Source organism: Schistocerca cancellata, chromosome 1 (assembly GCF_023864275.1).
Source record: "Schistocerca cancellata isolate TAMUIC-IGC-003103 chromosome 1, iqSchCanc2.1, whole genome shotgun sequence".
NCBI lineage: Eukaryota > Metazoa > Arthropoda > Insecta > Orthoptera > Acrididae > Schistocerca > Schistocerca cancellata.
The window spans coordinates 883,589,081-883,613,500 of NC_064626.1; the positions used below are offsets into that span (position 1 = coordinate 883,589,081).

Below are 24,420 nucleotides of genomic sequence, written 5' to 3' on the forward strand. Positions count from 1 at the left end.
CTCGGCTCTAAAATAAGTGGAAAACATTTGTGCAACTGTGCATCTGGCTTCAGTTCTATGTAAGCGGCGTCATTGCTTTTCCTTTTCCTGGAGCTGACGTTACACATAACCGTATTTGTGAAGGTTGTGTCTGTGACTGTACGTCAAGCTGTTTAAGCAACAAAAATATTCCTCAGCACTCACTGCACTTTTACACTAATTAATAACGGCGCGTTTCTAAGGCTTCCCTCCATCTTCCACTGACAATACTTCGTTTTGAAATTTTGGAAAAGATGTATGTCGAACTTCTTGCACTGTATGGTTTTTGTCGTGGTTGGAAATATACTTTAAAGCCTGTTACAACCAGGCTATAGAGGAGTCATTGCAATAGAGAGTATGTCCTTAAAATTAAACTAACAGGTCCAACATTTGAAATTCGACGAAGCATTCTCTTTTGCAATAATGTAGTACCGACGTAATACCTCTTGGAGATCGAACTGAGCTTACTAAACGATGTCTTAGTAAATATAACAATATAAAGAGCTCTTAAAGTCGAATACCTGGTTCCGACCCAGCTTCGAATTAATTTCATTTCTTTTCATATCGCGAACTACTGAGAGCAACTTTTCTTTGTAGTTCTTAACACAGACCGAAAACAGGGAGTCTCAAACCTTGTGGATCAAACTGAAACTGGTGATACTGGTTCCACAACCGATTACATTTGGGAACTAATGGTGGGAAATGCATATTTATTGTATTATGAATAGGCAGAACATACAGCGCGTCAGCAATGTAGCTCATAGTAATTGTTCAAAGTGACGACCCAAAAGGTTTGAGACATCCTGTATGGTTAACTTGGTTTTCATCTTCCAAAGTTGTTCTAAGCGCGGTGGCGAAGTGGAAAGGATGATTGCGAGTGTCACGCATCCCCAAGACTATCTCAGACATGGTGACTGGGATTCAGATCAGCAGACGGAGCCCCTTACGCCGTGCTGAACTGTTTGTGGTGTGAACATATCCCTTAACATGAAATCACTTGCGCATGGTCACGCAGTCACAGTTAGGCTTGGACAGATCCCGGTCCTATTACTTCCAGTGCGTAATAACATAATTTGATCAACGGTGTGTGTCGTAAGCCTTTACTTGTTGCAGTCAGTCTCCTAAGGCTGCGCCGGCCGGAGTGGCCGTGCGGTACTAGGCGCTTCAGTCTGGAACCGCGCGACCGCTACGGTCGCATGTTCGAATCCTGCCTCGGGCATGGATGTGTGTGATGTCCTTAGGTTAGTTAGGTTTAAGTAGTTCTATGTTCTAGGGGACTGATGACCTCAGAAGTTGAGTCCCATAGTGCTCAGAGCCATTTGAACCATTATGAATCCTAAGGCTGCATTCTAATGTTAACGTATGTTACTGAAGTTAGAAATTAATTTGGATATAGTAAATAAAAGGCACTGCCGAATACAAGCCACTGGTCACTGTAACCACCTGCAAGATCCCGTCACTTTACTAAATCTTCTGAAGTGTCTCATTCTAGCTAGCGAGTCCATAGAAGATGGTATAAGAGACGTACACAATAACTGGCCTTTTCCAGCCGAGATTTGCAGAGATTAAGACAATCCGTCCTTCAATTATCTGAGTCGTCGCGTAGGATTTCCTCTTGCCTGTTTCGCCGTGATGCTCTCGCGGTTGATGTCCCTCGCAGAAGCTCTAGCAGCGACATTCAATTCTCTGGAAACGGCAGCTCTACGTCTGTGGATGCGTTTATTTGCGAAAAACACAGTAAACTGAGAATAGTGAAACAGTACATTACTTATTAAAACAAAAACGAGCTCTTTCCGAGAGCATGGATAAAACTCGCCCGGTTGGCGCTATATCGGCGATTGGCGAGTATGGCGCACAGTCGATGTCATACTTAAAATCGTGAAACGACATAGCTATTCGTACAACTTCGTTAGCTTAAATATTATTCATTCGTTTATTGGAACGACTGATTTCATGCGTAGTATAATTGGTGTAGGAATGTGCTTGTGACCGGGAGGCTTCTCCTAATACCTGTAGTGGAAGAAGTGACTTTTATTAGGAAATGTTTATGAAGCAAAATCATTTGCTTCGCGCCAGAATGGCCGTGGTTTTCTTACGTAGCGTGCCCTGATGTACCTGTCCTTACAGCTAGTCACTGCCGTGGGTCTACTGCCAGCGCCGGCTGGTCCTGTGGCTACCTTAGCTGGCGTGATAACTGAAATCTTATGCCCTGCTAATGCATTCTGCAGCATTGCTCGAATTCACTGAATTCTACTAATATCTGCAGACCCAACATAAAATGTAAAATTGGAAAATAAGAGAAATGAAATCTGGTTCGAAAATAAGGGGTACCTTACATCTACAGACATTGCCGCGAGTGCCCCGTGAGATTAGGCAGCAGTCAGTGACATGCTCGTTAATGGTTACTACTGCGGCGACTCTAAAATAAATACAGCTTCTCTTTTCGCGAAGTCTAAAGAATACACTACTGGCCATTAAAATTGCTACACCACGAAGATGACGCGAAATTTAACCGACAGGAAGAAGATGCTGTGATATGCAAATGATTAGCTTTTCAGAGCTTTCACACAAGGTTGGCGCCGGTGGCGACACCTACAACGTGCTGACATGAGGAAAGTTTCCAATCGATTTCTCATACACAGACAGCAGTTGAGCGGCGTTGCCTGGTGAAACGTCGTTGTGATGCCTCGAGTAAGGAGGAGAAATGCGTACCATCACGTTTCCGACTTTGATAAAGGTCGGATTGTAGCCTATCGCGATTGCGGTTTATCATATCGCGACATTGCTGCTCGCGTTGGTCGAGATCCAACGACTGTTAGCAGAATATGGAATCGGGGGGTTCAGGAGGGTAATACGGAATGCCGTGCTGGGGCCCAGCGGCCTCGTATTACTAGCAATCGAGATGACAGGCATCTTATCCGCATGACTGTAACGGATCGTGCAGCCACGTCTCGATCCCTGAGTCAACAGATGGGGACGTTTGCAAGACAACAACCATCTGTACGAACAGTTCGACGACGTTTGCAGCAGCATGGACTATCAGCTCGGAGACCATGGCTGCGGTTACCCTTGACACTGCATCACAGACAGGAGCGCCTGCGATGGTGTATTTAACGACGAACTTTGGTGCACGAATGGCAAAACGTCATTTTTTCGGATAAATCCAGATTCTGTTTACAGTATCATGATGGTGGCATCCGTGTTTGGCGACATCGCGGTGAACGCACATTGGAAGCGTGTATTCGTCATCGCCATACTGGCGTATCACCCGGTGTGATGGTATGGGGTGCCATTGGTTACACGTCTCGGTCACTTCTTGTTCGCATTGACGGCACTTTGAACAGTGGACGTTCATTTCAGATGTGTTACGACCTGTGGCTCTACCCTCCATTCGATCCCTGCGAAAGCCTACATTTCAGCACGATAATGCACGACCGCATGTTGCAGATCCTGTACGGGCCTTTCTGGATACAGAAAATGTTCGACTGCTGCCCTGGCCAGCACATTCTCCAGATCTCTCACCAATTGAAAAAGTCTGGTCAATGGTGGCCGAGCAACTGGCTCGTCACAATACGCCAGTCACTACTCTTGATGAACTGTGATATTGTGTTGAAGCTGCATGGGCAGCTGTACCTGTACACGCCATCCAAGCTCTGTTTGACTCAATGCCCAGGCGTATCAAGGCCGTTATTACGGCCAGAGGGGGTTGTTCTGGGTATTGATTTCTCAGGACCTATGCACCCAAATTGCGTGAAAATGTAATCACATGTCAGTTTTAGTATAATATATTTGTCCAATGAATACCCGTTTATCACCTGCATTTCTTCTTGGTCTTGCAATTTTATAGGTCAGTAGTGTATCTGCTACCTTACTGGACGTGGTGCACTACAACATACGGCCAATAGTCGCACTAGACGAGAATGTCATAAGCATCTGCAGCTGTGGTATCAAGTGGCATACCTGTGGTTGTTTGACGGCGAGAGAATTTCCTGGCGGCTGCCGCTGCGCCGGGGCGCCCGCACAATGCGGCGGAAGAGGCCACCGCCCTGCCGGAAGCGCCGGCACATGCACCGCGCCCACCCTGCACCAGGCGCCACACCACGCACCTGCGGCGCGCAGCACGCAATACCCAGCAGACACCATATTTCTCTGCGGTTAAAACAGGAAGACTGTGGTCTAGATACGAGTCGCCTCTGAAAATAAATGATGACGATTATTGAACTACATTAAATAAAATCGTCATAACTACCGAACGGTTTGCGTTAGGACATTGAAACTGCACGGATAGCCGGGGGGCATGCAGGGAATTCATGTGCGCTGTATGATTTGGTTGAGCGAGGAAGCCAACTTTCTTTTGGATGGCTTTGTCAATAAGCAAAATTGGCGCATTTGGGGGGACAGAGAATGCGCATTTCGCTGTCGAGAAGTCTCTCCATCCTCAACGGGTGACTGTGTGGTAATAATAATAATGAGCGTATGGCATAGGTGGCCGGGAGACCCCTCGCGGGGCGGTTCCGCCGCCGCTCCACTAGTTCTTTAACGCCATTACGGCGAGTTGCGAGTGAATGAGGGTGAAATAATGATGAAAAGACACACAACACCCAGTCATCTCGAGGCAGAGAAAATCCCTGACCCCGCCGGGAATCGAACCCGGCACCCCGTGCGCGGGAAGCGAGAACGCTACCGCAAGACCACGAGCGTGATGTGCAGTGTTGTCACGGAATAAGCGGCGTGATATTCCTTAATGGCACGGTGACTACCGAACAGTAGGTGAAGGTTTTGGAAGATGATTTCATCCCCATTATCCAAAGTGGCTCTGATTTCGGCAAGATGTGGTTCGTGCAAGACGGAGCTCGACCCCATCGAAGCAGGAGGGAGTTTGATGTACTGGAGGAGCACTTTGGGGACCGCATTCTGTCTCTGGGGTACCCAGAGGACACTAAAATGGACATCCATTGGCCGCCATATTCTCCGGAACTGAACACATGTGACACTTTTTGTGGGGCTGTGTTAAAGACAAGGTGTACAGTAATAACCCCAAAACCATTGTTGAGCCAAAAACAGCCGTTCAGGAGGTCATCGACAGCATAGATGAATCGACACTCCAGCGGGTCACGCAGAATTTCGCTATTCGTCTGCACCACATTATCGCCAATGATGGCAGCCATATCGAACATGTCATAACCTAAATCCTAATATCTGTAGTGACTTTTACATATTGAATAAATTGTGTGCACGCCTTAGTTTGTAACCAATTTACGTTTTCTTTCATGTAGTTCAGTAATTGTCCCCCTGTAAGAAACATTTCATATGTACTGTCCGACAAATAAAGTGAATCACCCAGAAGAGATACTAGGTTTTTATTGTAACTTCCTACACGTACAAAATATCGGCGGGTAAGTAAATGATGTAGAGACTCAGTTCTCTCTGACATCCCGCGCGACCGCTACGGTCGCAGGTTCGAAGCCTGCTTCGGGCATGGATGTGTGTGATGTCCTTAGGTTAGTTAGGTTTAAGTAGTTCTACGTTCTAGGGGACTGATGACCTCAGAAGTTAAGTCCCATAGTGCTCAGAGCCATTTTGAACCATTCTCTGACAGCATTGTTACCAGGCGAAGGGGGTATACATAGGATATCAAAAGCATCAGATGGAGAGTGACCACTGCGAAGGTCGTGGACATGCCGCCCCTACCTGTAGAGACAGCTTTGTCAGCACGTGGTAGGGTTTGAAGAGGCCTCGTTGTAGGTCTCTGCTCAGCTAGTGCCAGATCTCGATTTGTAAGACATTGGGATGTGACAGTGGCCAGATTTTGGACTAAACGGGAAACTGAGGGCAGGCATATTCGTCGTGAAGGTTCTGGTCGACCACATCTGACCAAGAGGGAGCATCGTCGTACTGTCTTCCAAGCCCATTATGACCTCTTCACATATGCGCGTGTCTTCCGAGAGCAAGTGATGGACTCCCTGCAATACTGTATCAAGCCTCAGCATTGGTTAGAGACAAGCAACAGCCGGACTGGGGAATCACCTTCCCAGGTGTAACAGTATTCAACACCACAACACAAACGGCTAGGTTTGGAATTGTGCTGTAACCGCAAAGCACGGACTGCTCATGGATGGTGTTGCTTTGTAAATCGAGGTTCTGCACTACTCTGGATGACCGTCGTCGGCAGGTTTAGCGGCTGTCTGGGGAGAGGCACGGCAGTGTTACTCCTGGCGTCCCTATGTGGGGAGCCAGCGGGCGTAATTCCTGGATATGACTGGTAGTGATTGAGGGAACTCGTACAACACAACGCTAGTTTATGGACATCCTGCAACATAATTCTATTACCTGTCATGTGACAGTATCGTGGTGCCATTTTTCAAGAAGACAATGCTCGTCCACATGTGGCATGTGTCTCTATGAACCGTCTGCGTGATGGGCTATTCCCGTGGTCAGCAATGTTTGCCCCTAATACAACATGTGGGAGACCAGCTACTTCTCAGTGCCAGAATCCAGAATATCAGAGACCAGCTACAAAAGTTGTGGGCGTCAGGAAAGGATACAACAGCTTTACCTCTTTGTAGGGAATTTAATGTAGTTCAGTTTTGTACTGGGATACGTTTCTGCTGGTGGACAGTTTTAGAGTTAGTCAAGAAAAACATACTTTTTTCTTGAATAACTCGAAAACTGTAGCCTCCAGCGATAACATATCCCAGTATAAAATTTAACTACATTAAATTTCGTTCAGAAAGGTCTTGTTAATTTTTTTTTTTTTTTTTCTGTAGGACCAATAGTTTGTGCGTAGCGAGCGAGAGAATATGATAGTTTTGCACGTGATTTTTGAAGGCTTTTCGGGTTACATAAAACCCGTCGGTAGGGGCAATAGATCCTGTAGATACAAATCCTACAGCAATTCAGTCCTCGTGAAATCTGACTGCACTTGAAGCACCCCCTGATTCGATCACTGTACCTGAAATTACTCTCCGCTAACCGTCTCCACTGTATCTCTTAACCAGCTTCTTGCTCTTGAACCACAAAAAAGTAATCTTGAGATAATAACTAAAGGGTAGGGAAGTCAAACTGTAACTAAAAACAGTCCCTTTAGTTTTTCTGGGAGCTCTTCACCTTCTTTCTGCTTGAACAAACCGATCCAATTACAATCCAAAATCTTACCGTAAAAGACAAGCTGCTATTTAGTGAGTATATCTAGCACATCTCGCGCTGATAGACTGTGAAAAAGCGTATATAATATCCAAAGCATTCATTTTTACAATAACGTGTACGTAACGTGTCTAATTCCTAATTGTAGAAGAGTCCTATCACTAACTGATACGCTGGCGAACAAATGTTGTTCTACACTAACGGGCAAATGTGCTGCGAAATAGTGCAATATTCCAGCTGCGAATCTGGCCTTGAATTGTTTGTTGGGACTGTGCTCTTCATGACGTATCGTGTTGTGATCTCCGCCTGAAAATCTCCAGTAACGGTAGGTGACACCGTAACTATCATGCACTCACATCATGCTTCATCTGTAAGAATCGTTTTTTTTTCCTGTGCTGAGAATAAGCTCGCATAAGGATGAAATTTTAATCAACACATCCCAGCAGTAAGGAAATACTGGAATATCAGTTTTGTAGCGTTCAGTCAAGGTGTTCTTGGTTAACCATTTACATTTAAATCAGCGTATTTACATATACAATTTTCAAAATAACGATTGACAGACGCAGACTTTGAAAAACGTCATAGTTAAGCTTTGTTCTCAGAAGCAACAACAATAACGCAACGAACTGAAGGAACAGTGCCTTATGTATGTATCGTTAACTAGTTTTCTGTTTGTCGGCAAGTGCTGTGAATTATTAGTTGAATTTGATTTGTACGTGCGTAGCTTCGCGTTCATTAGCTGTAGGCCTACTGCGACTGTCCTCCACAGGTTGGTTCAAATGGCTCTGAGCACTATGGGACTTAACATCTGTGGTCATCAGTCCCCTAGAACTTAGAACTACTTAAACCTAACTAACCTAAGAACATCACACACATCCATGCCCGAGGCAGGATTCGAACCTGCGACCGTAGCAGTCGCGCGGTTCCGGACTGCGCGCCTAGAACCGCTAGACCACCGCGGCCGGCTGTCCTCCACAGCTTAGGTTGCTAAAACTTGTTAGTGCAGAGGAACTCATCCTAGTAGTCTCCTGTTCAAATGGTGGTGTCGAATTCTGATTAGTATTTAGTGGCCAAGGGAAGCAGCGGTAGTCACGGGAAGTTCTTTATTATACGGACTTGCACCAGCCTGTCCACAGCGTTTCATAGAGTGATGGCGTATGACACTATGGATGCTGTTCGCCCGCCAGACGGGGACATAAAGCTTGGTGGACCCGTTGGCGCTGTTCTAGAGGAGTGAGCTGCGTGCCCCGACTGGATTTCATTCTTTTATTTTCGTTCATTCATAACAACGCAAAACATACGACTACAATGATCAGTTTACTGCTTCAGTCACTTTTATTCCAAACACCACTACGCTATTCAATGATCACGCCCTGATCTTCACGTGGATTAAAATGGTTTGATGTCATCACTGGTGACGTGCACATGTGTCATCTGTTTAGCATAAAGCAATGTGGAAAGAAGATTTTGTATAGTTTTGCCCTAGTGAAAAAATATCCGTATTAACCTACAGTGCTGAATCTTTGTAGAATCTGCCCTTACCGAAAATCTGGAAGAATACATTTTCTATGTGTTATAATAATAATGATAGTGATAATAGTAATAGTAATAATACTTTGGTATGACTCACCGGTCTGGTTCAAGACTTTGTACTGGACGCCACTTCGGCGTCTTGAGCGTCCCACACTGTGTGCTGCTACATCATCGAGAAATACTTTATACATATCTGTTGTTACAGAACTCTTAATTATGTATAATAATACAGCAGTATGAAATTAATTATTTTAATTGTAAGGTAAAATCAAATACTGACAATATTTAATTATTGCACCACGCTCGTTAATCTAATTACGAATATTATTTCTGTGGAAATTAAAATTAGAAGTGGGCTATATAAAATATCGTTAGCAGTTTACTGATAAGACATTAATATATTTCAGAAATTGTTAAAGAAGTTGCCTGCGTTGGATTCAGTTTTTTCATTTAAAAAGCTATCGCAAAAAGCCAAATTCCTGATGCATGTCCGTAGTATTGTCTTTCTTTAACGTATGCAATTTGTCAAGTTGTAGTTTATGATTTCAAATTCATAACCTGTGTTTTTGATGTGTGTTGCAATTGCTGATCTGTCAGGCGTATAGTATCCCATGGCGTTGGTGTGTTTTTTTTTAAACCGGCCATTTATGTTACGTCCTGTTTGGCATACGTATTGAACACAGCATTCAGTACAAACAATTTATAAATACCAGAGTTGGAACAGATATCAGGGTTGCTCTCTATATTGTGGAACGACCTGAAGTATAACTTATTTGCAGTATTGTAATGGTTAAAGATTTTGGTAATTTTGTGAGACATGTTTGCTATTCATGGGATAAATTTTGTGGGCATGGTATTTTGTATATAAGATTGACTGCAGCAATAAACTGAATTTTTTTTTTGCCACAGTCGCACCTCATGATAGTCCATTATGGACGAAGTACTTTTTGGCGAGTCCACATAGTATGGATAAGCAGTAGTACTTCATAACAGTTCAGTAACATTGACCCACTTCCACTAGACCCTTGCGTTGGACGATAATATGGACTTTGGCTCTACGTCATTTTCCAACCGATTTCTCATACACAAACAGCAGTTGACCAGCGTTACCTGGTGAAACGTTGTTCGGATGCCTCGAGTAAGGAGGAGAAATGCGTACCATCACGTTTCCGACTTTGATAAAGGTCGGATTGTAGCCTATCGCGATTGCGGTTTATCGTATCGCGACATTGCTGCTCGCGTTAGTCGAGATCCAATGACTGTTAGCAGAATATGGAATCGGTGGGTTCAGGGGGGTAATACGGAACGCCGTACTGGATCCCAACGGCCTCGTATCACTAGCAGTCGAGATGATAGGCATCTTATCTGCATTGCTGTAACGCATCGTGCAGCCACGTCTCGATCCCTGAGTCAACAGATGGGGACGTTTGCAAGACAACAACCATCTGCACGAACAGTTCGCAGCAGCATGGACTATCAGTTCGGAGACCATGGCTGCGGTCACCCTTGACGCTGCATCACAGACAGAAACGCCTGCAATGGTGTACTCAACGACGAACCTGGATCCACGAATGGCAAAACGTCATTTTTTCGGATGAATCCAGGTCCTGTTTACAGCATCATGATGGTCGCATCTGTGTTTGGCGACATCGCGGTGAACGCACATTGGAAGCGTGTATTCGTCATCGCCATACTGGCGTATCACCCGGCGTGATGGTATGGGGTGCCATTGGTTACACGTCTCGGTCACCTCTTGTTCGCATTGACGGCACTTTGAACAGTGGACGATACATTTGAGATGTGTTACGACCCGTGGCTCTACCCTTCATTCGATCCCTGCGAAACCCTACATTTCAGCAGGATAATGCACGACCGCATGTTGGAGGTCCTGTACGGGCCTTTCTGGATACAGAAAATGTTCGACTGCTGACCTGGCCAGCACGTTCTCCAGATCTCTCACCAATTGAAAACGCCTGGTCAATGGTGGCCAAGCAACTGGCTCGTCACAATACGCCAGTCGCTACTCTTGATGAACTGTGGTATCGTGTTGAAGCTGCATGGGCAGCTGTACCTGTACACGACATCCAAGCTCTGTTTGACTCAATGCGCAGGCGTATCAAGGCCTTTATTACGGCCAGAGGTGGTTGTTCTGGGTACTGATTTCGCAGGATCTATGCACGCAAATTGCGTGAAAATGTAATCACATGTGAGTCCTAGTATAATATATTTGTCCAATGAATACTCGTTTATCATCTGCATTCTTCTTGGTGTAGCAATTTTAATGGCCAGTAGTATATGATTGTCTATGGTAGCGTACAGTAGTTTTACAACCCTAATTCTATGTACTGATACTTAACGGCCGTGGTGGTCGAGCGGTTCTAGGCGCTTTAGTCCAGAACCGCGCTGCTGCTACAGTCGCAGGTTTGAATCCTGCCTCGGGCATGGATGTGGATGATGTCCTTAGGTTAGTTATGTTTAAGTAGTTCTAAGTCTAGGGGACTGATGACCTCAGATGTTAAGTCCCATACTGCTCAGAGCCATGTACTGATACTTAAATTCCATATATTTACTCGTTCCACAGCAAAGCAATTTGTTCGCTCAGACAGCTCTTATGAATGCCTATACCATAAATAAATAATACTGAGGAATGGAATATGCACGGGGCCCACTAACTGATCACATGTAATCTTTGAGCTTCATTGGAAAGAATGACCCGTCAGTCGAAATGGACAGTGAACCTTAGTACTGGAATGGCTGCAGTATGGATGTGATGTGATTCCGAGCTGTCACTCCTGACCACAGGGACAAGTTGACCGTAGCACAGGTGAAAGTCGACGGCGATCGCCGACGTGGCGGGGCAGGCCTCGGGTCACGGGCCAGAGCCGGGGCGAGGCGAGGCGCCGGGGTGAGCCGGGCAGTCGCCGGAAGGCGAGGCAGCCACTTAGCGGCCGGATGGAATCCCAGAGCAGCCAATCTCGACTCGCCTCGCCTCCGCCACCACTACTGCCATTGCTGTTGCTATCGATTCCGTCGGAAGTACCCCAAGAGCGCATTTAGCTCGTGGCGCAGACCAAATGGCCTGCCTCCTGAACACAGCACAGTGCGCTTCCAGCTTGCCACTGGCTACGGCGTATCCGAAGGATAATGCGAATACAAGCTGAAGTAGTTGCCAGATTAATTACATTCTCATTGCCTGCATTTCCGTTCGCACTCTCAATAAAACTAAACATTTTTCAAAGAACACAGCATGTTGTTCTCAATTTGAGAGACGTCTACATACGATAAAGTAACCTCTGGCGTGCCACAGGGGAGTGTTATGGGACCATTGCTTTTCACAACATATATAAATGACCTAGTAGATAGTGTCGGAAGTTCCATGCGGCTTTTCGCGGATAATGCTGTATTATACAGAGACGTTGCAGCATTAGAAAATTGTAGCGAAATGCAGGAAGATCTGCAGTGGATAGGCACTTGGTGCAGGGAGTGGCAACTGACCCTTAACATAGACAAATGTAATGTATTGCGAATACATAGAAATAAGGATCCTTTATTGTATATCATAGCGGAACAAACACTGGTAGCAGTTACTTCTGTAAAATATCTGGGAGTATGCTTGCGGAACGATTTGAAGTGAAATGATCATATAAAATTAATTGTTGGTAAGGCGGGTACCAGGTTGAGATTCATTGGGAGAGTCCTTAGAAAATTTAGTCCATCAACATGGAGGTGGCTAACAAAACACTCGTTCGACCTATACGTGAGTATTGCTCATCAGTGTAGGATCCGTACCAGGTCGTGTTGACAGAGGAGATAGAGAAGATCCGAAGAAGAGCGGCGCGTTTCGTCGCAGGGTTATTTGGTAAGCCTGATAGTGTTACGGAGATGTTTAGCAAACTCAAGTGGCAGACTCTGCAAGAGAGGCGCTCTGCATCGCGGTGTAGCTTGCTGTCCAGGTTTCGAGAGGGTGCGTTTCTGGATAAGGTATCGAATATATTGCTTCCCCCTACTTATACCTCCCGAGGAGATCACGAATGTAAAATTAGATTCGAGCGCACACGGAAGCTTTCCGGCAGTCGTTCTTCCCGCGAACCATACGCGACTGGAACAGAAAAGGGAGGTAATGACAGTGGCACGTAAAGTGCCCTCCGCCACACACCGTTGGGTGGCTTGCGGGGTATAAATGTAGATGTAGATGTAGATGAAGATGCTGCTAAATGTAATTCATGTTGTATCATTGTATTCTATGGACGAAGTTGAATACTTATTTCAGCGTGTCTTCTAATCATCAAACTTATTTTTTTCTGTGAAGCAAGACGGCAGTTACTTCCACATTTACGAAATAATCTCCTTTCCGCCAGGAACACGAGTTGCAACGCAGCTGCGGTCTTTTCTGTGGGATTTCCTCCACTCTCATTCCACAAATGGTGCCAGCCATGACGCAAAGCTCTCAGGCCTTAGTGGCGATCTAATACTTGCTATTGGATTGCAGGATGTTTCAAAAGCGTTAATCCAATTTTGCAAGACTATATTTTTCTACATGAATGTAGAAGGAAACTTGGTGGATTTTAGCCTGCGTATCGAAACTGGAGCTTTACCTTGACGCCATTTGTAAGTTCGCGCTTCATGTAGTTGCCGGTAGTGTTCTCCATGGAGTAGCTAGCTCGCTCGGTCACCATTGTGTCTCAAGTCGAGATGGCGGAGGCTAACAACAAAAGGTGTCTTGCGTTCTCTGTTTCAACAGGTGCAACTGAATTAAGACTACGCAGCGTTCTTTTCGTTGTGAATGCGGCGCTGTACCACGTCAACAAAAGAATTGGCGTACGGATCGATATTACGGAATGTGACATTTTTCGCTGATCGGGATGGGGGCCAGATATGTTGTGAAAGACTCCTTTTACGCGCCTCCCCTTCTGCCAGCTTTGAATGAACTGCGACGCCGCTTACCGACAGCAGTAACTCCAAAAGTGCTCGAAAAAGCATGGGACGGGTTGGACTATCACGTGGAGCCTTGTGTAATCTCCGGTGGAGTAGTCAAAACATGGTTCAAATGGCTCTGAGCACTATGGGACTTAACTTCTTAGGTCATCAGTCCCCTAGAACTTAGAACTACTTAAACCTAACCAACCTAAGGACATCAAATACATCCATGCCCGAGGCAGGATTCGAACCTGCGACCGTAGCGGTCGCGCGGTTCCAGACAGTAGCGCTTAGAACCGCTCGGCCACTCCGGCCGGCGCTGGAGGAGTCACAGAAGTTTGTGAAAAGTAAATTGAAAATTTGATCCTGAACGTAATTGTGAAAAGCATCCAAGATAGCATATGCTTGCATGTAAATGGTATACATTGTTCAGAAGAATTCGAGGAACACGAATGTGGCCATCTCCCTTACTCCATTGAGCAATAATTGAGGACTGGGTATGTTACCAAATTATATCTTTATATTTTGAAAATTAAGTACACAACAAAACATCATTACATGCCCGACATTTCGAAAACAAAGCGGAAACAATCATTCATCCCTTCGTCCAGAGTTCTTTCCATTGGACTTCGAGAGGTTCAGCACCGTGAGCGTTTATCGCCTACGTGGCATGCACCGTGTAAGCGTACGGAGGTCGGTCTGTGGTATCCGCACGCATTCAGTGAGGACGACCACGAACTCGTCTGTCACATGTCCCTCACGTGCTCGATGGTGTTTAAGTTGTGACATACCAATGGTCATTCCATTACTTCAATGTCCAGGTTTCACAAGACATCCCTGATGACGCCTGCCATATAAGCCCTGGCATTATCGTGCTTAAGAAGGAATTCAGGGCTACCACAATACACAGCAATCACGACATGGTCCTACAGGATCCGTTTGATGTACTGCCTAGAAGTAAGGCGAACATAGACAACGACAAGATCCTTGTGAAATTCCACCCTTCTTTCGGACAGAGGACAGCGGCTGACATCGTAAGCAAGACGAATGGAACACAGCAACCGTCTTTTCATAGTATTTATTGCTCAGACGAATAGTTTCAACGCTAAATTTGCGTCATCTTCAGGTCCTACCGTCAATCAAAAAACTACTTCCTGTCATTGTCTGATGTATCATAGGACCCATATAGTTCCACAAATGACAACTGCCGTCTGTGTACCTCAAACGCTTGGATGCTGGTACTCAAGTCCTTCTGAGGGGTCCCCTGATACTGTAATGCATAGCACAGCCGACGGATGGCAAATGACTTTGGTTGTTGCATACATTAAAAGTAAAAATCTGGAGTTACCTAATAAGACCACAGATATTGCCTGTATAAAAATAGATTTAAGATACCAGGCGTTGATATAGGTGTTCCCCTAAATCTTTTGAGCAGTGTATCCTTGTAAAAATAGGAAGTTCGTTTGAAAATAAAAACTTTTTAGTGCTAAGCTTAAGTTACAATTGTCCTGAAGTTTCATGCAGAAGATATAGTCTTGTGAAGCCGAAAGAACCATTTTGAAACAGCCTGTATATTATTAAAAAAACATTCTTTCGGTAGTCGGATGTATGCAGCTTCCAGCGATCATTTTGCATGTATTTTACTTGACGTTCTACATTTGCGTCACTGTAAGAGGGTATCATAGATCGCACTTTACAGTCCATTTATTAGGAGGTCTCCTTACGTTGCGGGAGTGGTGGCGTTGAAATTTTCTTAAGCCAACATATTTAGGTTTTCCGCAGTTTCCCCGATTCACCTCCAACGAATGCGAGTATAGTAATACCTTCTTGCTACTAGCCCGTCTCTAACGACCTCGACATCGACTGGAAGTTAAACTTCGTTTCTCCTCGCTCCATTCACGCGTGTAGGAAGTGAAGAACTACTTATCTGGCAATGTGCGACTGGTTATTAGTGGAATCTAATTTACATGGCCCTATGGAACTGGACTGAATCACCAGGCTGGAAAACAAGCACCCTGAATTTTCTAAATCGTGTTCTGAAAAATTACTACGTATCTTTCTTTGGTTGGTAGGTATTTTGTAATTTTCAGCGTCCCTATAACACAGTATCCCACGTGAAGCAAGCCGATGTCCCTTAGTGTTGCTCTTCTTCTCATACAATGCTTGCCTCCAGTTCAGACCAGCCTCGTATAGATCCCACGCACTTGAGAGGCAGTCCATTATTTTTTTAGCTGTACAACTGTTTTTTAAGCAGTCTCTTTCACAGAAGAAAGAGCTGGACTTTCCTGTGACACGACTGACTCCAGTAGTATGTCATTCATTGCATAATCAGACTGCTAAACATTTACATTTTATGACGTACAATGCTTTACAATCTGTATATAGAACTAGGTGCTAAGCTTTTCATAATTCAGATAATCTGCAACATCCGAATGGATGCTGCAACAATTTTCATTTTTATAAATTGAACGGTAATAGACGCAACATATCTCACTCCGTCGTCTAGATATACCTTAAGAATATATGCTTTAATAAGTGTCGATGCGATGCTGTATATGTTGGCTTCAGAGAGTCTTCACGGAATATACCTCGTGTGTAGTGTGTGCGGATGGAGTTGCACATGGTTGGCGTATTCTAAATACACTGACGGAAAAAGAATCGTAACACCAAGAAGGGGTGTGTGTGACATAACGAAAGTTGGTAGGCGTGTTTCTGCATCTGAAGGATGATGTCTATTTGAATTTCGCGCCAGCCTCCCACGAGAGGCCGTAGTAGCTCCACTATGAGGGTATAAGCCAGATTTACTTTAGATTACATCTACATCTACATACATACTCTGCAATCCACCATACGGTGCGTACCTCGTACCACAACTAGCATCTTCTCTCCCTGTTCCACTCCCGAACAGAACGAGGGAAAATTGACTGCCTATATGCCTCTGTACGAGCCCTAATCTGTCACATCTTATCTTTGTGGTCTTTCCGCGAAATGTAAGTTGGCGGCAATAAAATTGTACTGCAGTCAGCCTCAAATGCTGGCTCTCTAAATTTCCTCAGTAGCGATTCACGAAAAGAACGCCTCCTTTCCTCTAGAGACTCCCACCCGAGTTCCTGAAGCATTTGCGTACCACTCGCGTGATGATCAAACCTACCAGTAACAAATCTAGCAGCCCGCCTCTGAATTGCTTCTATGTCCGCCCTCAATCCGACCTGATAGGGATCCCAAACGCTCGAGCAGTACTCAAGAATAGGTCGTATTAGGGTTTTATAAGCGGTCTCCTTTACAGATGAACCACATCTTCCCAAAATTCTACCAATGAACCGAAGACGACTATCCGCCTTCCCCACAACTGCCATTACATGCTTGTCCCACTTGATATCGCTCTGCAATGTTACGCCAAAATATTTAATCTACGTGACTGTGTCAAGCGCTACACTGCTAATGGAGTATTCAAACATTACGGGATTCTTTTTCCTATTCATCTGCATCAATTTACATTTATATATATTTAGAGTTAGCTGCCATTCTTTACACCAATCACAAACCCTGTCCAAGTCATCTTTTATCCTCTCACAGTCACTCAACGACGACACCTTCCCGTACACCACAGCATCATCAGCATCATCAGCAAACAGCCGCACATTGCTATCCACCCTATCCAAAAGATCATTTATGTAGATAGAAAACAACAGTGGACCTACCACGCTTCCCTGGGGCACTCCAGATGATACCCTCACCTCCGATGAACACTCACCATCGAGGACAACGTACTGGGTTCTATTACTTAAGAAGTCTTCGAGCCACTCACATACTTGGGAACCAATCCCATATACTCGTACCTTAGTTAGGAGTCTGCAGTGGGGCACAGAGTCAAACGCTTTCCGGAAGTCAAGGAATATGGCATCCATCTGATACCCTTCATCCATGGTTCTCAAGATACACGCTGTAACGGTCGTGAGCATTGATTATCTTTGAGATTGGAGGTGGTTGTCCCACTTGATATCGCTCTGCAATGTTACGCCAAAATATTTAATCTACGTGACTGTGTCAAGCGCTACACTGCTAATGGAGTATTCAAACATTACGGGATTCTTTTTCCTATTCATCTGCATCAATTTACATTTATATATATTTAGAGTTAGCTGCCATTCTTTACACCAATCACAAACCCTGTCCAAGTCATCTTTTATCCTCTCACAGTCACTCAACGACGACACCTTCCCGTACACCACAGCATCATCAGCAAACAGCCGCACATTGCTATCCACCCTATCCAAAAGATCATTTATGTAGATAGAAAACAACAGTGGACCTACCACGCTTCCCTGGGGCACTCCAGATGATACCCTCACCTCCGATGAACACTCACCATCGAGGACAACGTACTGGGTTCTATTACTTAAGAAGTCTTCGAGCCACTCACATACTTGGGAACCAATCCCATATACTCGTACCTTAGTTAGGAGTCTGCAGTGGGGCACAGAGTCAAACGCTTTCCGGAAGTCAAGGAATATGGCATCCATCTGATACCCTTCATCCATGGTTCTCAAGATACACGCTGTAACGGTCGTGAGCATTGATTATCTTTGAGATTGGAGGTGGTGAGTTGAAGTTAGATAAGAATGCCATTTTCAACACCTCAATGAGTTTGAATGAGATCGTGTAGTAGGGCTACGAGAAGCTGGGTGTTCATTCAGCTGTTCTGCAGAAGGACTTGGCAGGAATGTAGGCACTGTACGTGATCGCTGGCAGCAGTGGTCACGAGAATGTACGGTCGCATGAAAACCGAACTCTGGACGCCTATGTGGCACTAGCGAGGGGAAGGCCCATTGTGTTCGGCGTATGGCTGTGGCGCGTCTTACTGCGTCTGTAGCAGCAATCTGAGCGGCATTTGGCACAACAGCAACACAAGCAACTGTTACAACTGAAGAACAGCTCCGAGCCAGACGCCTTGTAGTCTACATTCCACTGACCCCAGCCCACTGCCATCTGCGACTTCAGTGGTGTCAAGCGACAGCTCATTGACGAGAAGAATGGGGGTCTGTTGTGTTTTTCGATGAAAGCTGGTCCTGTCTCGGTGCCAGTGGTGGCTATTTGTTGAATAGGAGGAGGCTAGTTGAGGACCCGCTATCAATCTGTCTGCGTGCTGGAGTTACGGTCTGGGGTGCGGTTTCGTAAGAGAGCAGGTGCACTCTCGAGGTTATCTCAAGCACCTAGACTGCAAATTTGTACGTCAATCAGGTGATTCGGCCTGTTGAGCTAACATTCATGAACAGCATTCCAGGGGGTGTTTTTCAACAGTAACTTTGGCCCACATACCGCTGTTGTAACCCATCGTGCTCTACAGTGTGTCGACATGTTGCATAGGCCTTGTCGATCACCAGATCTGTCTCCAATCGAGCACGTATAGGACATCGTCGGATGACAACTCAAGCGTCATCCACAAACAGCATTAACCGTCCCTGTATTGACCAACCAAGTGCAATAGGCGTCGAAATTCATCCACAAACTGACATCCGGTAACTGTACAACACGATGCATGCACGTTTGCATGCTTGCATTCAGCCGGTTACACCGGTTATTAATATCCCAGCATTTCACATCTTCATTTGCTTATCTCGCGCTTACACCAACCTGTGATTTGCAGTGTTAATCGCTTAAATATGTTAGCTAAACAAATGCTTTCCCGAAAATTTCATTACTGTACATTAATTATTTGTTGGTGTTGCGATTTTTTTCTATCAGTGTATAAGCTGGCTGCGAGAAAGACCGTTATGTTGTAAAGAGGTGAAAAAAATGTGTGTGAAATCTTATGGGACTTAACTGCTAAGGTCATCAGTCCCTAAGCTTACACACTACTTAACCTAAATTATCCTAAGGACAAACACACACCCGTGGCCGAGGGAGGACTCGAACCTCCGCCGGGACCAGCCGCACAGTCCATGACTGCAGCGCATTAGACTGCTCGGCTAATACCGCGCGGCTAAAGAGGTGATTAGTATAGGTTGGTAGCTTGTGAATTAGAAATTCGAAGCCTCAGGCTGATGTATTAAAGTTCACCTGCAGGGTTATCAAAAAAAGTTATACCCTAATTAATTAATTTTTATTTTATGAAATATAAATTGAAGACGAATGATCAGTATACAGGTGGAAACAAAAATGGTTCAAATGGCTTTGAGCACTATGCGACTTAACTTGTGAGGTCACCAGTCCCCTAGAACTTAGAACTAATTAAACCTAACTAACCTAAGGACTTCACACACGCATGCCCGAGGCAGGATTCGAACCTGCGACCGTAGCGGTCGCACGGTTCCAGACTGTAGCGCCTAGAACCGCTCGGCCATCCCGGCTGGCCAGGTGGAAAAAGGAAGTTCTAAAGTTCATAAACACTGGTCAGTTCGTGCTTCTTTTTTTGCAGACACACCCAGTTTGTTGACGTTACTTCAGCTAGCGACACATGCTTTTCCTTATTGGTGATTCAAAGCCGAATCTTAGACGAAATACTCTCTGCACTGTAATTAGGGACTCATTACTAGCACTGTGGCGGTGATAATTGAAACTTTAGTTAGTTACACTTTTTCCCATACCCAGTTTGTGTTTCATGAAATAAAAATTAAACTGGGTCTGTCATTTTGTATAGCCCTGTATGGTAATCCGAATAAATAAACTTGCGACTTGGAATTTCAAACTTCATACAACTACCAACTATAACAACCTGGACTAAAACGGAAATATTCCGTGTTGGATACATGAGATGAAAACTGAGTAAATACAAGCTGAGATACTGCTATTCTGTGTATGGAATTATTTCGAAGACTACTCGCTCGACCGGAGCGAGGAGGAAACTCACGTTTGAAATAAGCTCTGGGGACACGTAACACCCGGTTACATCCTCTGGGTCACCCCATTTCCGCTTTATTGGCTGCAGTCACGAGAGCATTAAGCCCTCGTCTGCAGCTGGTTATTGCCGCGCTCAGGCGGCTCGGGGGTAAGGAACGCTCGGCGGCCTCGCCCTGGCGGTCAGGTTACACGGCCGTTTTTTGTTGCAGTTTGCGGACTATGGAGCCGCGAGACCTGGACCCCGGCATGGTGCGCTACCAGCTGGACAGGGCGCTCCGCATCTGGTCCGACAACTCGCGGCTCACCTTCCGGGAGGTCAACAGCGACCGCGCCGACATCCTCGTCTACTTCCACCGGTGAGTACACATCATTTTGGTGCACCGTCTTTCTGTAGCTGTAAATGAAGATGTACCGATCATCTTGCCAGAGTTTGAACCACCTCCTGGATACCCGGAGAGGTCTCACCAGTAAAAGCCCATAACTATCTTCACCGATCTCAGACACATTTTTCTTTTTGTCCTCTTCGGGAGTCTTCACTGTTGTTCACTGCTACGATGGCTACCTCAACTTCTTTCTCCCCTTACCAATATTTTCTTGCAATCGTACCGGGTGATCAAAAAGTCAGTATAAATTTGAAAACTGAATAAATCACGGAATAATGTAGATAGAGAGGTACAAATTGACACACATGCTTGGAATGACATGGAGTTTTATTAGAACCAAAAAATACAAAAGTTCAAAAAATGTCTGACAGATGGCGCTTCATCTGATCAGAATAGCAATAATTAGCATAACAAAGTAAGACAAAGCAAAGATGATGTTCTTTACAGGAAATGCTCAATATATCCACCATCATTCCTCAACAATAGCTGTAGTCGAGGAATAATGTTATGAACAGCACTGTAAAGCATGTCCGGAGTTATGGTGAGGCATTGGCGTCGGATGTTGTCTTTCAGCATCCCTAGAGATTTCGATCGATCACGATACACTTGCGACTTCGGGTAACCCCAAAGCTAATAATCCAACGGACTGAGGTCTGGGGACCTGGGAGGCCAAGCATGACGAAGTGGCGGCTGAGCACACGATCATCACCAAACGACCACGCAAGAGATCTTTCACGCGTCTAGCAATATGGGGTGGTTCTAATAAAACCTCATGTCATTCCAAGCATGTGTGTCAATTTTTACCTCTCTATCTACATTATTCCGTGGTTTATTGAGTTTTGTAAGTAGGCTGTCTATGTTTTCTTATTGGCAACGTTACGTAGCGCTCTGTATGAAAATCACTGGCTGTGCTGTGTGAAGTCTGTGGTTAGTTTGCATTGTTGTCTGCCATTGTAGTGTTGGGCAGCGATCAGTGGCGTAACTAGGGTAATTGGCCCCGAGGGCAAAGTTCGACTTTTCGCCCCTACCCCTGCCCCGTCCTACCCGCTGTCATTACTTACTCCTTAATCCTGACCGCATCCCTCCTCCCATCCGGCGCTGTTAATTACTCTTATTTGTGGCAAAAGAGCAAAATCGCAAAATAGGCGAGAGTTGTCGTTAGAGGTGTGTACAGTTCACTTTGACCGAGAAATTTTTAGAAGTGTATGAAAGCCAGGTGGATGTAGTGGTCCTTACAACAACACAAAAGACTAGATGACTTACCTAGTTTCGTGTAGAGCGGCCTGAAGATGGTGTGATTGACGCACCGAAATTGGTAGGCAAATAAAATTATTAGATAAAATTACGGCTGTTCGTCTCTATATTGTTCAAGTCTTCGACGAGGCGCAGTCCCCATTCCATTTACGCAAGGTGGATTTACAGAAATTTGATATGATGTTCAACCACAGCTGTGATGATACATTTCAAATTACGAAAATGGCAACTGCTGCGTCCGAGTGACTTATTAATCACAACTAGTTTCATGACATTATAGTCATATCTTCAGGTGACAAACTGTTGATCTAAAGAAGATAGAACAATCTAATTATAACTATGCGGAAATGGGAACCGTCGAATTGACGTAATTCTGATTGGCATGTGAGATAAAACACATAACGTCCTTAAAAACTCAGTAAGGGTCAGTAATAGGCCTTCCGGCACAAAACTGCCGTCCCATAGTGCGCAGCCGTCGTGGCTGAAATAACCGCTGGAACTATAGAAAGACACAACCCTAGAAACAGGAAATGCATTATAAAACGTGGGAAAGAGCCTCCAAGCTCAACAGGCTTACCAGACATCTATGTTACATCTTTTCAGGCAAAGCGGGCAGCAACACTAGAGCAATATAGTTCCTGTTTTTGGATAGTTTTAATCACGATTTTTGTATCTTCTTTAGGTCAACAGCTTCGTACCTGAAGAGGTGGCTATAATGTCATGAAACTTCTATCATTTGAAAAAGTAATTTAAGTGTGCAACACTTTGACTACGTGTTTCTAAACTAAATCACTTCCAAAGCCGAACTCCAAACCAATCAAACCGTGTAAACTTAAGTTGTTACGAGAATGTAATGATTTCTTCACAATTTTGTTAGCATGTCTGATTTCACAGAAAGAACGTTCACCCATCTAGTAGCTGAAAAGAAAAAAGCGTCTACTTACCCAGTAGATACAGGTCTTATAGAACTATTGCTCAGAGTAGGCCAGTCCGAATCATCTTTTGATTTCCTTTCACACAACTTTGCCCTCATTTTTGTATCAGCCTTTTCTCTTTTTCGCCCCCTCTCCTTCTTCACCCTCTTTTTTTGCCCTCGCTTATTTTTATCGTCAGTCAAAATTCTGCACCCTCCGTGGGAACGGCGCCCAGAGCACGCAGTCCGGTCGCCGTACCCCGAAACGTCAATGCCGCACAACACATACACACCCTGCTGCAGGTATTGCGAACGCAGTGCGCTCGACCTGTAAGCAGTAGTTGCGAGTTCCTGCGAGGGCAGTAGCTTTGGTCTCTAGTATTTGGCACGGCGCACAGATCGTCACGAAGTTATCCCCTAGTGCGTGAAGCTAAACCCCAAATCGCACCATACTGTTTCGTACAGTGGGCCCAAGTGAAACTGTGACGGTGATCAGTCCGTTGGGATGTAGTCAGTATAAATTTGAAAACTTAATAAACCACGGAATAATGTAGATAGAGAGGTAAAAATTGACACACATGCTTGGAATGAAATGGGGTTTTATTAGAAGCAAAAAAACTAAGTTCACAAAATGCTCGACAGATGGCGCTGGACAGCAAAACGTCAGTGGCTGTGCATGACAATCGTGTATAAAAGGAATTGTAATGAGGGAGAGAATCAGATGCGCCAGCAATCGCAGCATGTTGACGTTATCTGAAAAGGTGCTTTTAGTGAAGCTGTATTATCAGAATGGGGAATGTGCTAGTTCAGCGTTACGATCCTATCGCCATAGGAAGGGGACTCGAACGGGTAAAGGTCCGTCGACAAATGCAGCTGTGGCGAGAATGATTTCGAAGTTCGAAGCCGCGGGTTGTTTAGACGATAGACCCCGTAGTGGCCGACCGAGCACAAGGCGTAATGCTGCTGAGACAGTTCAGGAAGAAATGGAGACTGTAGCGGGTTCGTCTATGCACGGGGAGATTTTGCAGTCGCACGTCGCACCGGCATTCCATACACTACTGTTTGGTTGGCACTGAGGCGTACCCTCCGATGCTATCCGTACAAAATCCATCGGCGTCATAAACTGTTACCTGGAGATTTAGTGAAGCGGGGGGCATTTGCCGTGCGGGCGTTTCAAAAGATGGCGGAAGATGACAATTGGGTGAGTAACGTGTTGTGGACCGACGAAGCTCATTTCATGCTCCGAGGGTCTGTCAACGCCCACAACAGCAGAAATTGGACTACCGAAAATCTAACTCGATTGCACGATGAGAAAGTCACGGTATGGGTTGTATTTACCACATCTAACGTCATCGGGCCTTTTTTCTTCGAGGAAATGCGTGATTCTGGTTTTGTAACTGCTACCGTGACGGGTGAGAG

At 45.1% G+C, this 24,420-nt stretch overlaps 1 protein-coding gene across 1 annotated transcript in view; it reads left to right on the forward strand.

Moving 5' to 3' along the window:
- The window catches only part of LOC126190587 (matrix metalloproteinase-2-like), a 903,752-nt gene that overhangs the window by 829,784 nt on the left and 49,548 nt on the right, over window positions 1-24,420 (forward strand). The window contains exon 4 of the mRNA XM_049931032.1: window positions 20,661-20,807. Within this exon, the coding sequence (XP_049786989.1) occupies window positions 20,661-20,807 (147 nt within the window). The remainder of the gene's footprint in view (window positions 1-20,660; window positions 20,808-24,420) is intronic.